Genomic DNA, 14,155 nt, shown 5'->3' with positions numbered 1-14,155 from the left:
GAGCCCCATGGCAGAGAGAGGGCTTCTGTTAGGAAGGGGGAAATGATGCCAATCTAGTAACTGACAATTAAAACTGATTTATTAGTGTGTAAGTCAGGCCATCGTGATCAGTGTCCCAGCCCAGTGCAGCTTGGATTACATGTGGTTATTCAAGCTTGCAAGGAAGGGAGGGAGGAAGGGAGGGGGAGACGGAGAGGGAAGGAGATAGGGAGGAGGGAGGGGGGAGAAAAAGAAAAACAGTCTGCAGAGAGCCCCAGTAAGAAAGCCACTCACTGAGCGGGACCCTGAGCCAGCCTGGGAAAGCCAGACGGCTGGCTCCTGAGGCTGTCCCAATGCCCTTCTTCTTCAACAATAGGACATTCTGACTCTCTCACAGGTAGAACGCCTCCTTTGTAACACCAAGAGGAGCGGCTGCGGACAGCGATGGGCACGGTTCCCAGCCTCTCCTCAATGCTGGGAGGACAGGGGCAGGCGAGGCCTCTGACACTCGCCAGCGCCTTCCCTGAGCGCCCAGCTGTCCAGGTATTTCAGAGGGAAGGCTTTCCCGGGAGTCACATCTGAAGAGCTGCAATGATAATGATTTCCCAAGTCTGCAGAAGTCCCTTTAGCCAATGGGATTCTGAACTGAACCCATGTATTACACTAAATCACAAGACAGCGCCAGCAGGTCACTTAGGGCTCCCCCGCCTTGTCTGTCTGATCCGCCCAGCCCAGGGCAGGCCTCCCCACTGCAGTCTTCTGCAAAGACATGTGATGTGCTTGCCCTCCCATCGCCAATTAGGTAAAGGCACTTACTGTATGTTTCTAAGGGGAAAATGTCCTAGCCTCAAAGGTAAACAAAAAATCAACAACTGGCTCAGTAAGTGGAAAGATCGGCTTAACTGCACCCCACCCCGCCGGTCCCCGAAGGGCGCCCAAGGGCTCGGCAGGCAGCACACGTAGTGCTGCCCCAGATTCACCGCTCGCCCAGCCAGATAGAACAAATCGGTGCCAGACCTTCAGCAGAAACACCCGTGTTTTCGGATTGATGCACTTTCCATACATTTTCTGCTCAAGAAGAAAACCCCAACCCCTTCATTTCAATAATTAATGCTGATTGTTTTAATGTGTGGGTCACTTTAAAAACTCTAGCTAGACTTAAAAACTAGACCATAAATAGCCCTGCCGAGGTGGCTCAGTTGGTTGAGCATTGTCCTGTACACAAAAAGGTTGTGGGTTCGATCCCTGGTTGGGGCATATATGGGAGGCAATAGATCGATGTTTCTCTTTCACATCGATGTTTCTCTCTCTCTATCTCTCTCTCTCTCCTTCTGTCTAAAATCAATAAACATATCCTTGGGTGAGGGAGGATTACAAAACAACAACACAAAACAAACAAAAAACTGGACTATAAATGGATAAACATGTTGGATAAGTGACTGAATGATGTTTTAAAAAATAAAACCAAACATCTCCTAAATTTGAACCCAAATAGATCTGGGGCAGTGGCTCCCCAGGAGGAAGAGTTGGCTCAGGAGGGACACCTGAGTGTCAATAGACATTCCTGACTGTGGGGTGTGTGTGTGTGTGGGGGGGGGGGGGTAGTCCTGGCTCCTCAGGGCAGAGGCAGGGATGCTCTAAGCCAGCGGCCGCCAACCAGTGGTCACAGACCACCAGTGAGGTGGTCCGTGAGGTCCAAAGGTTGGCGACTGCTGCGTAAGCAACCTGCCCTTCATGACACCCCACCACCACCCTCACATCATCCCCTACAAATGCCAATAGCACGCTGGTGTGTGGTGTAGAAGGCAACCCTGTCCGTTAGCGCAGGACCCAGACAGCAGAACACGTGGACACAGCTGCAGCTCTGAGAGGCATTTTAGAGAAGTGAATGCAGATCAGAGCCCACATTCTCCAGATTCTGAGCCTGGAGGAAACCAATGGAGTCAAAGGCACACACATCACACCCCACCCCGCAGCCCCAAACCCCCTTTGCCCAGCTTGTGCTCAACACTTTCCAAGTGCAGGAAGGTAAATAAGATTTCCACTGGACAGATGAGGAAACAGGGCCAGAAGGTTAGTTTATTTATCCCCTGACATGACACTGGGATGTGTATGTGGGTTCATAATCACATCCCAAAACTCGTGGGGTGGCAGATGTGCCAGAACTGGAACCCTAAGCACCACAGACAGTGTAGCATGTGTGGGCTGGCGCTGTCTCGAGGGGAGTCGCCTCCTCCCATTTGAGGGACAGTCACAGGGTGGGCAAGAAAGGATTGCACGCAGCGTCACTCAGGTTTGCTGCCCAAATGACTTGGGAAAAACTAGCAGATTTAGACATATTTTAGAATAGCAGATACAGGTTCATTACATCTCTCAAGGAGAGATGATGACACCCAAACGATTTCAATTCAATGAGATAATACTGACCCCCAGTGCGAAGTCCTGTGGGGCTGAGAAGGGACTGGGTGAGCCCCTAGGGAGGGCGGACACTGAAACCCCTTCCACTCACTAGAAGTTCTCTCTCTTTAAGAGTGGGGGGCGGGGTGTCACCAGAAGCATTGCATCACCTCTAGACAAGCGATTCCAGTGCAAGTGCTTCTATCTGCAAGCTGTGCCCTTTCCCCTCCATATCCAAGGACGTCAAAGACCTGACACTCCTAGGGCCAAGTCACACTCGCTGCAATCAGTGGGACGCCCTGGGACGCCTTCTATCAAATGTGCCAATTACCAATAAAACAGTTAGTATGAAAATTAGAACCATGGCATCTTCCCAATGGAGTAACTGTAGAATGTCCTGGATTTCCCTAGTGGAGATGGGGCTGCTAAGACTCAGGCCTCCTCAATGCCCCCTGCTGGAAGGGGCAGGAAGCAGAGGGCACTTCCTGCAGAGAGGACTTGAAGAATGCAGCCCCCACAAGTCATAGGAGGAAGACCCCTTTACCTATGAGGGAAGTGGACCCTGCAGCCCTCCTGTCCTAGTTGAGAATGGAGAGAACAAACTGCTTTTCTATGTCAAGACTCCTCCAAAGGAGTTCAAATGCTTGTAGACATGGGCACCCCAGATGATGTGTTCCATCTCAATGCCTCTGTTTTTAAATGTGGGAGTCTGGTAGATACTGGTCGGGATACATCTAAATATCGCCAGAACACAGACAGACAGACACAAGCCAGAGTGCCAATAAAAAACAAACAGATTTCCAGTCAAGATGGCAGGGTAGGTAAATGCTGTGCTCACCTTCTCCCACAACCATATCAAAATACAACCAAATTATAGAAAAACCATCATTGATAACCTCCTAAAGCCTAGCTACCAGAAGGCCTCTAACTAAGGATTTAAAAAAGAAGCCATGTTGAGACTGGTAGGAGGGGTGGAGATTCGGAACAGGCTGGTCCCACACCCACATATGATTAAGAATCGGAGGGATATCTCAGCTGCAGAGGTGGCCCCTGAGGAGTGAGAGGACCCAGCCCCAGGGTACCAGTGCTGGGAAGAGAGGTCCCATTACTTCTGGCTGTGAAAACCATTTGAGATTGTGGCTGAGTGGGACAGAGAGCTGCTGGAGTCCCAAGCATTCCTCTTAAAGGGCCAGAGCACAGACTCACTGGCTCACATATTCACTCGCTCTGAGCTCCAGCACGGTAGCAGCTCCAAGAACACCAGATACATACAGGAAGAACTGAATTCACTAGCTTCGGGACGAGGGCTGGAGGAGCAGGGGTTGAGGCAACTCTCTCCGGTGTTGTTGAGTCCTCCTGCCATTCAGCTGCAGGTGGGCACAAAATCTGAGCTCTTCAGTAACCTAGTTAACACCATTAGCCCCGCCCTGGTGACACCCTGAGGCCGCACCCCACCCACCTTGCACACTCACCAGAACCTCTTTCAGTGGCCTTTCCACAAAAGCAACCTTCCTGGACTCAGACCATGGACTTTCCTAAAATCTCTTAAAGGTCCACAAACCCCAACCAAGCAGTGGCTGGTCTAGGGGGCCCTGTACCTCTTGCTAAGCAGCTTTAACCCACCACAAGAGGCAACCAGTCTAAACAAGCCTGGCATAAGTTGTGGCCAGTGTTGGCCTGGAATAAAGCTTCAGCTAAGAGGCCACAAGCACAGTTGGTGGCTGGCCTCAATTCACATCACGAGGTCCACCAAAGGGTCTCAATCGGAGCACTACTGTCAGTCGACCTTGGTTGACCGCATAGCAACTCCCAAATACCTCCAAGCCCAGCACAAGTGACAACCAAATGCAGGTGACTTTGTAGTTCCAACCGAGAGCCCCAAGCCAGGCACAAGTGGTGGCTGACCTTAACCTGCACTGGAGCCTCTCTTAAGAAGCTCCAGAACTAACACACCTGGTAGCCAGCTTTAGACCACATAAGAGCACCACCCAGCCAGCTCCACAAAGGACACACCCAAAGGGTGGACTTGGCTAGCACAGAGAGCTCTGATAAAGTGACTCCCACTCTGCGGGGTCGGGCCCTGCACAACAACTCATCCACTGTAGTCATGGGCAGCCCGAATAGCCAGTCTGCCTGAAGGTCAATGCAACACAGACATGCCCATAGCAATCAAGGCTCAACTATACACAAAACCCACACAAAGGCCACCCTGGAGCACATGGCTCAGGTGATCAGACAGACTCACCATTGAGCCTGACAGAATGCCTACTAAATAAGGGCACTCTGCTAAGACAGGGAGATGTAGCAGTTCTGCCTAATACAAAGAAACAAACACAGGGACTCAGCCAAAATAAGGAGACAAAGAAGCATCCCCCAAATGAAAGAACAGGACACAACTCCAGAAAAAACTAAATGAAATCGAGGCAAGTAATCTATCAGTTATAGTTTAACATAGTTATAAGGATACTCAATGAACTTAGCAGTAAATAATCTCAGTGAGAATTTACATAAAGAAACCAGAAATAAGAATACGATAACTGAAATGATGCTACAGCACATTAGATAAAACAGAGGACTAAATCAGAGGTTTGGAAGACAGGTAGCAGAAAACACCCAATCAGAACAAAGAGAAGAAAAAATGTTTTAAATAATGAAAGTTTATGGGACCTCTGGGACAACATCAAGCATCTATAATAATAAAAGCCTAATATGATAATTAGACCGGACAGCTGAATGATCTTCTGGACGTCATTCTGGACGTCCTTCTAGACAAAGCTGCAGTGGCAGGGGCCAAGGCAGAGGCAGTTAAGGGCAATCAAGCATGCATGCAGAGTGGTTAGGGGCGATCAGGCAGGCAGGCAAGCAGTTAGGGGCATCAGGCAGGCAGGTGAGTGGTTAGGGGTGATGAGGCAGACAGAGCAGTTAGGGGCATCAGGCAGGCAGGCAGAGTGGTTAGGGGTGATCAGGCAGGCAGGCGAGTGGTTAGGGGTGATCAGGCAGGCAGGCAGAGGGGTTAGGGGCAATCAGGCAGGTAGGCAGAGTAGTTAGGGGCAATCAGACAGGCAGGCGAGTAGTGGTTAGGGGTGATCAGGCAGGCAGGCAAGCAGTTAGGGGCATCAGGCAGGCAGGCAGGCAGGAAGAGTGGCTAGGGGTGATGAGGCATGCAGGTAGAGGGGTTGGGGTGATGAAGCAGGCAGGCAGAGCAGTTAGAGGCGATCAGGCAGGCAGGCAGGTGAGCAGTTAGGATCCAGGGGTCCTGGATTGTGAGAGGGATGTTCTGGATTGCGAGAGGGTGCAGGCCTGGCTGAGGGGACCCCTGCATGCACGAATTTCATGCACTGGGCCTCTAGTTAAACTATAAGACACTGGAGAACAAAACTGAAGATGATACAAATAAATGGAGGCATATACTGTACTCATTGATAAGAAGAATTAAGATTGTTAAAATGTCCATATTACCCAAAGCAATCCACAGATTCAAAACACCAATGGCATTATTCACAGAACTGGAAGAAATAATCTTAAAATTTATATGGAACCACAAAATATCCTGAATGGCCAGAGCAATCTTGAGAAAGAAAAACACAGTTGGACATGTCATGCTACCTGATAGCAAACTATACAAGGTCATAATCACTGAAACAGCATGGTACTCACCAACAAAATGAAGAGAGAGCCCACTGTATGGGAAAACATATTTGGCAATGATACATCTGATAAAGGGTTAATATCCAAAATATATAAGGAACTCATACAACTTAACAAAAGGAAGACAAACAATCTATAAAAAATGGGCAAAGGACCTAAATAGACACTTCTCCAAAGAGGACATACAGATGGCCAAGAGACTTATGAAAAAAAAACACACAAAACTCAAAGTCACTTATGATTAAAGAGATGCAAATTAGGACGACAATGTGGTATCACCTGTCAGAGTGGCTATCATCAACAAATCAAGGAATGACAAGTGCTGGCGAGGATGTGGAGAAAAGGGAACCCTACTACACTGCTGGTGGGAATGCAGACTGGTGCAGCTACTGTGGAAAACAGTATGGCGTTTCCTCAAAAAATTAAATATGAAACTGCCATTTGACCCAGTGATCCCACTTCTAGCAATATATCCTAAGAAACCCGAATCACCAAACAGAAAGAATGTATGGTCCTGGCTGGTTTGGCTCGGTGGATAGAGCATCGGCCTGTGAACTGAAGGGCCCCGGGTTCGATTCCGGTCAAGGGCACGTGCCTGTGTTGTGGGCTTGATCCCCAGTGGGGGGCGTGCAGGAGGCTGCCGGTCAATGATTCTTTCTCATCATTGATGTTTCTATCTATCTCTCCCTCTCCCTTCCTGTCTGAAATCAATAAAAATATATATACATAAAAAAAGAATGTATGCAACCCTATGTTCATAGCAGCACAATTTACAATTGTTAAGATCTGGAAACAGCCCAAGTGCCCATCTTTAAAAAAGCTGTAGTATATTTATACCATGGAATATTATGCAGCAGTAAAAAAGAAGAATCACTTACCCTTTGAGAAAGCATGAAGGGACCTGGAGAGTATCATGCTAAGCAAAATAAGCCAGAGAAAGACAAGTATCATATGATCACAGTCTTATGTGGAATCTAAGTAACAAAATTAACTTATGAACGGAGTGGTTCCAGAGACATGGAAGCATGGAAAGAGTATGAAATCTCAGAGGGAAGACAGGGGAGGGTGGGTGGCTGGAAGGTAATCAACCAAAGACCTTGTATGCATATATGAATAACCAATGGACACAGACCATAGGGTGCTGAAGGCCTGCAGCAGGGGGATGGGCTGGAGGGGGCCAATGGGGGAAAAACGGGGACATATGTAATACTTTCAGCAATAAAGAATTATTTTTAAAAAATGTAAAGAAAAAAAAAAGAAGGAAAACAGCATGGTACTGGCATAAAAACAGACATGTAGCTCAAAGGAGCGGAATAGAGAGCCCAGAAATAAACCCACATCTGTGTGGTCAATTAATCATGACAAAGAAGGCAAATCTACACAATGAGGTAAAGACAGTCTCTTCAATAAATGATGTTGGGTCCTAGCTGGTTTGGCTCAGTGGTTAGAGTGTCAGGTTCAATTCCGGGCAAGGGCACATACCCCAGTTGCAGGCTCTATCCTCACCCCAGTGGGGCACATGCAGGAGGCAACCAATTGATGTGTCTCTCTCACATCCATGCTTCTCTCTCTCTCTCTGTTCTTCCCCTCCCCTCCACTCTAAAAAAATCAATAGAAAAATATCCTTAGGTGAGGATTAACGACCAACAACAACAAAGTGATTTGGGGAAAATTAGACAGATACATGCAAAAATAGACTTCTTTCTTACACCGTTATAGTCATGTTTCTTGTTATAAACTCAAAGTGTATTAACTTAAATGTAAGACCCAAAACCATAAATCTCCTAGACAAAAATGTCCTAGATGAAAACAAAGGCAGTAAACTCTTTGACATTGCTCTTAGCAATATTTTTTGCATATGTCTCCCCAGGCAAAGAAAACAAAAGAAAAAAATAAATGGAATTACAAAATTTTTGCAGAGCAAAGGAAATCATCACCAACATGAAAAGATAACTTACTAAATGGAAGAAGATATTCACCAGTGATACATCTGATAAGGGGCTAATATTAAAAATATATAAGGAATTCATACAATGTAACACCCAAAACACAAACAATCCAATTAGGAAATGGGCAGAAGACTTGAATAGATACTTCTTCAAAGAGGACATACAGATAACCAATAGCCATGAAAAGATGCTCAACATCACTAATCATCAGAAAAATGCAAATGAAAACTACAATGACATACTACCTAACACCTTCAGAATGGCTATCTATAATAATAAAAGCACAATATGCAAATTAGACCAGACGTCTTTCCGGATGAAACTGGGGCTGCGAGGGAAGCCTGGGTCCCAGGTGCCTGCCAGCGGCCAGAGGGAAGCCAAGGTCCTGGGTGCCAGAGGGAAGCCCGTGCCGGCAGCTGGGGAAGGAAGGCCTACTCTAGCATGAATTTTGTGCATTGGGCCTCTAGTCACTAGTAAACCAGTAAGTGCTGATGAGGATGGGAAGAGAAGGGAACCCTTGTGCACTATTGGGAATGTAAATTGGTGCAATCACTATGGAAAACAGTAAGGAGGTTCCTCAAAAGGTTAAATATAGAACTACCGTATGACCCAACAATTCCACTTCTGGGTATTTATCTGAAGAAACTCAAAACACTAACCCAAAAAGACATATGCGCCCCTATGTTCAGTTGTAGCATTATTTACAATAGCCAAGATATAGAAGGAACCTAAGTACCTATTGATAGAGAAATGGATAAGAAAGATGTGGTACAGGGGGGATAAATGGTGGTGGAAGGAAACTTGAGTTGGGATGGTGAACACAAAATACAATACACAGATGATGTATTATAGAATTGCCCATCTGGAACCTATATAATTTTATTAACCAGTCACCCCAAAATTCAATAAAAAATAAACATAAATAAAATTAAAAAGATGTGGTATCTATGCATATAAAAGCCTAAGTGATCGTTATGACTGAATGGCCGGAACAACCAGAACGACCAGTCGACCAGTTGCTACGATGTGCACTGACCAGCAGGGGGCAGACGCTCAATAGAGGAGCTGCCCCCTGGTGGTCAGTGAGATCCCACAGCAGGAGCGCCACTCAGCCAGAAGCCAGGCTGTTGGTGAGTGCACCTGCGGCAGCAGGAGCCTCTCACACCTCTGTGGCAGCACTACCAAGCAGCAGTGGCAGGTGCAGCGGGGCCAGGATGAGTGGCAGCGGCGCAGTGCCTGGCCCCAGCTAGGGCTCCTCCCCAGCTGCCTGCTGCTTCAGCACTGCTACATCCCTCAGGGGATGTTGGATTGCAGGTTTCGCCCAATCTGCGCAGGCTTGGCAGGGATCACCCAAAACTGGCAGTCTGACATCCCCCTAAGGGGTCCCGGATTGTAATAGGGCACAGGCCAGGCTGAGGAATCCCGTGCACAAATCTGTGCACCGGGCCTCTAGTATATATACAATGAATATTACTCAACCATAAAAAAGACTGTAATCTTGTCATTTGTGACAACATGGATGAACCTAGAGCAGCGGTTCTCAACCTGTGGGTCACGACCCCTTTGGCGGTCGAGCGACCCTTTCACAGGGGTCGCCTAAGACCATCCTGCGTATCAGATATTTACATTACGATTAATAACAGTAGCAACATTACAGTTATGAAGTAGCAATGAAAATAATTTTATGGTTGGGTCACAACATGAGGAACTGTATTTAAAGGGCCAGAAGGTTGAGAACCACTGACCTAGAGGGTATTATGCTGAGTGAAATAAGTCAGACAGAGAAAGACAAATACCATATGATTTGACTTATATGTGGAATCTAAAAATCAACATAAATGAACAAGCTAAAAAAAACAAACTCATAGATACAGAGAACATTTTGATTGTCTTGTGGGATAGGAGGAGGGCTGGGAGATGGGTGAAAAAGATGAAGGAATTAAGAAGTACAAATTGCTAGTTATAAAAATGGTCACAGAGATGTTGTGTACAGCACAGGGAATAATATTGTAATAACTCTGTATCATGTCAGTTTGTAATAGGTTTATCAGGGTGATCATTTTCAAGTTATATAAATGTCTAACCACTGTGTTATACACCTTAAACTAATATAATATTTTCTGTCAATTATGATTGAAAAAAATATTAAAAATAAATCACACGCAACAAAACTCTTAAAATCTGACGGTCAGGTCCAGTACTCAAACATTGGACAGGCACACAGCCATCAGCTCTAGCCCCATCAGATTACCAACATTCAAACCAACCAGTACAGATTTGGCCTTTGGTTTAACGCAGGTTTCTGGACCTCAGCATTACTGACATTTAGGCAAGATAATTCCTTGTTGGGGGTTGTCCTGTGCATTGTGTGATGTTGCGCAGCATCCCTGGCCTCCACCCTTCATAACAGGACAATCAAAATGTCTCCAGCCAGGCCAGTGTTGCTCAGTGGTTGATTCCTGGTCAGGACACAATCTGGGGTTGCAGGCTCAGTCCCTAGTAGGGGGGGGGGGGGGCAGGAGGCAGCCAATCAATGACTCTCATCATTAATGTTTCTATTCCTGTCTCCCTCTCCCTTCCTCTTGAAATCAATAAAAACATAAAAAAAGTCTCCAGAAATTTTTTGGGGGGTGTTTGATGTGGGATTTGATCTCTCTTCCCAGCAAACTGTCCAGGAGGATGAGTCAGTTCTTTTAAGCATAAAATAACTAAAATGACTTCCTTCCCTTCCCTGCACACACTGCAAAGTCATCATGAAGACCAGGTGCGTCCTGTGGGGGGCGTCTCCGGCTCAGCACGGCCGCAGCATCACTGGGGAGGGCCACAGACACTGACGGAGCAGCAGCCAGTGCAATCAAAGGTTTCCAGGGGAGCATGCTGTACACCACAAGTCTAAGTAAATTCGTCTTCAGCAAAGCTGAAAACATTTTGTTAATTAGAACAAGAAGCTGACCTGAGGGTTCTCCAACCCCCCAGAGACTTTTAAAGCCACGTTCACATGTTAGGAATTGCCATCAGGGAGGTGTGGAGTCTTCTCTCCAGTTCAAAGGCAGAATGCAATGCCCTCTCCTCCCCAAAATAAAATAAAAGGGCAGAGGAAGCTGGGCACATGCATGCACGCTCCTCAGCAGAAGCGGAACAGTCATCTGAGTGCAAACTCAAACATCAAAGGGAGGGGAGCCGGCAAAGTGGTGCCTGTGGCCCTGTGTCTCATGTGCTCATTCCACATCAGTGAACAGGAGACAGCGGCTGCCGGGCCAGGGCCTGGACGGACATCCACAAGGGCAATTTGACCCTCAACACATTCAAGTGGAAAATGACAGAACAATAGTCTGGAACTGCTTTGATGGGACCCACGGTTTGAACACAACCCCGAACCCACAGAACCACAATGTAGAAAAGCAAACCAAAGCATGGGAGGAAACATCTTTGCAGCAAACGATAAATGGTTATTCAGACCAATGAGCAGAGACCATGGGAGTCACGTCACAAAAGAAGAAAATGACTTTAGGAAAGGGTCACTCCAGTGAGTCAGAGGAGGGCAACACACACAGAACCAGTGGGTTTGGTACCACTTTTGGAGGTAGCATGGGGGCGCAGAGTGGGCTGGGACAAGTATCAGAAATTACTGGTGAGACACATCAGGACCCAGTATGAGGGCCGTGTCTTCCCATTCAGTCAGTGCCTTGGGATCACAATAATAATACACAGCACAGAAGAGCCTCAGATATTAATATGGAACTTGCTATGCTATGATAGTTGAGAAATGGGCAGGGACCCAAATAGTCCAGTGGTTGGCAAAGGAACGACCGAGTAAACAAAGGGCCAGGTAAATGTTGAGACATCAACATGATAGAATATTATATAGACATTTAAAGCAATAGTTGTGAGATGTACATGGTATATAGAGTGCAATGGTAGGTAGAAAATGTACTATACAAAATTCCTTTGTAATTTTAGTAATGTACATATTTCCTCCCAGTCTCTCCCATATATAACATTGGGAAGAATCAGCATAAAACACTAGCAGTGATACTGAATGAATTAAGTTATTTAAAAATATATTCTCTTTTATCCTTTTTATAAGCTTTATTGTGTTTTATAAATTTAAAATCTAAACATAAATTACAGTTTTCCTAGTAATTTTTAAAATAAATCATGTGCTCCAAACTATATTGACACCTTCCACCCAAACGCCACCCATCCCTAGATCACCAGGATTGCTGCTGGATTTCAGAGGCCTCAGTTTGAAGAAAACAGATAAACAGTAGGGATTGGGCTTTACATTAAGGATGAAAAGCTCAAAGCTGTCATGAAGGAGGTGGTGAAAAATAGACAATTTCATCACCAACGTAAATAAAATTCCATCAGTGGCCTTAAATACAAAACAAGTCATGCCATTTTATGAAAATTTATCCCAATTATCTTAATGTTTATTCGAATTCAATCCCATTTTAAGTGACTCTACATATATCACTTCTATAAGGAATTAGAGCTACAAATACAACCAGTTTGAGATCATTAATCTTGCAAGACCAGTTGACATCAAAATGGAATTTCATGCCTTCCACCCCTTGCTCCCCAACACAAATCTCAGAGGCACATCTGGACCAGGGAGCACATCCTCCCAGGTAAGCTCTGGTGGGACTGGGCTCCCCTGCTGGCCCTCAGCATGCAGTCACTGCTGGCCCTGCGTTTCAGTCAGCAGGACCTGACCCCAGCAGGTGTGAGAGCTCCGGGCGAGTGCAAGGCACAGATACCTGGGAGCCAGAGAAGGCAGGACTGCCGTGGGACACTGACCTCATAGATGAAGTACACCTTGGCCCCCGTGTAGATCCCCATGCGCACGACAGCACGGACAGCAGCATTCATACCTGGCAAGGACAGGACAGCAGTTAGAGAAGAGACAGGCATGCACTGGCCGCGACCACAGGGAATTGTGACCTCTCAGAAGTCTCCTGGAGGAAAGATGGGCCTGACATACTGCATCCGGGATAGCATCAGGATCTTGGGGAAATGCAGAGCAGAGGGCTGGGCATTTGCAAGCTCATCCACAGGTGAACATCCTTGGAGAAATGGCTGGTGCACGTTTAATTAGAGTAGCTCTGCTCAGCCACCAGCTGCCTTGATTCCCTACAACCCTGCAGGCAACTCCTTCCAGTTCAAAACAACACAAGGGACAGGTGTTTATTTATAGTTTGCCAAATTCAAAGAAAATAGTACTAAAAAGGACCAGCAGTCTGGGAGTTGAGGAGGAGGTGAAAAATAGACAATTTCATCACCAGCGTAAAAAAAATTTCATCAGTGGCCTTAAATACAAAACAAGTCATGCCATTTTATGAAAAAAATAAATAAATAAACCAATATTCTATAAATAACACCTGACCAGGATAAACCTGGGACAGGAAAGAGATGCCCCGCCCCTGGCTCACACCTGTGCAGGTTTATTTATTTACTAGAGGCCGGTGCATGAAATTCATGCACTGGAGGATGGAGGGGTGGGGGAGAGGAGTGTCCCTCAGCCCAGCCTGCACCCTGCACCCTCTCTAATCTGGGACCCCACAGGAATTGGACCTAAACTGCCAGTCAAACATCCCTCTCACAATCCAGGACTGCTGGCTCCCAACTGCTCACCTGCCTGCCTGCCTGATTGCCCCTAACCAGTGCCTGCCAGCCAAATCACCCACTAACCACTCCCCTGCCAGCCTGATCAATGCCTAACTGCTCCCCTGCTGGCCCAATTGCCCTCAACTGCCCTCCCCTGCAGGCCTGGTCATTCCTAACTGTCCTCTCCTACTGGCCTGATCATCCACAACTGCCCTCCCCTGCCGGCCATCTTGTGGTGGCCATCTTGTGATGACATGGGCATGGCCATCTTGTGACACATGGGGGCAGCCATCTTGTGAGGGATGATGGACACTTTGCATATTACCCCTTTATTATATAGGATTTTTTTTATGATCTTTGTTTTTTTAAAATTTTATTTTATTTTATTGATTAAGGTATTACATATGTGTCCTTATCTCCCCATTGCCACTTAACCCCCCCACTCATGCCCTCACCCCCCTGTTGTCTGTGTCCATTGGTTAGGCCTATATGCATGCATATAAGTCCTTTGGTTGATCTCTCCCCCATGCCCCCACCTCCCCTACCTTCCCTCTGAGGTTTGACGGTCTGAAAGA

General features: G+C 46.6%; 1 protein-coding gene across 2 annotated transcripts in view; it reads right to left on the bottom strand.

Annotated features, from left to right (window-relative positions):
• The window catches only part of PFKP (phosphofructokinase, platelet), a 61,917-nt gene that overhangs the window by 35,630 nt on the left and 12,132 nt on the right, over nucleotides 1–14,155 (bottom strand). Inside the window, exons 2-3 of one of the 2 annotated variants that reach the window (XM_081095627.1) lie at nucleotides 12,774–12,847; nucleotides 6,903–6,940 (exon numbers count right to left, since the gene is read on the bottom strand). In XM_081095627.1, coding sequence (XP_080951753.1) covers nucleotides 6,903–6,917 — 15 coding nt within the window. In that variant the 5' untranslated portion in view covers nucleotides 6,918–6,940; nucleotides 12,774–12,847. The remainder of the gene's footprint in view (nucleotides 1–6,902; nucleotides 6,941–12,773; nucleotides 12,848–14,155) is intronic. The other variant, XM_081095626.1, reaches the window with a different exon arrangement.

This window comes from Myotis nattereri, assembly GCF_964212035.1.
Source record: "Myotis nattereri genome assembly, chromosome: 1".
NCBI classification, from domain to species: Eukaryota; Metazoa; Chordata; class Mammalia; order Chiroptera; family Vespertilionidae; genus Myotis; species Myotis nattereri.
Note: the sequence above shows the minus strand (reverse complement) of the source record. Positions and strands in the feature narration are given on the sequence as shown.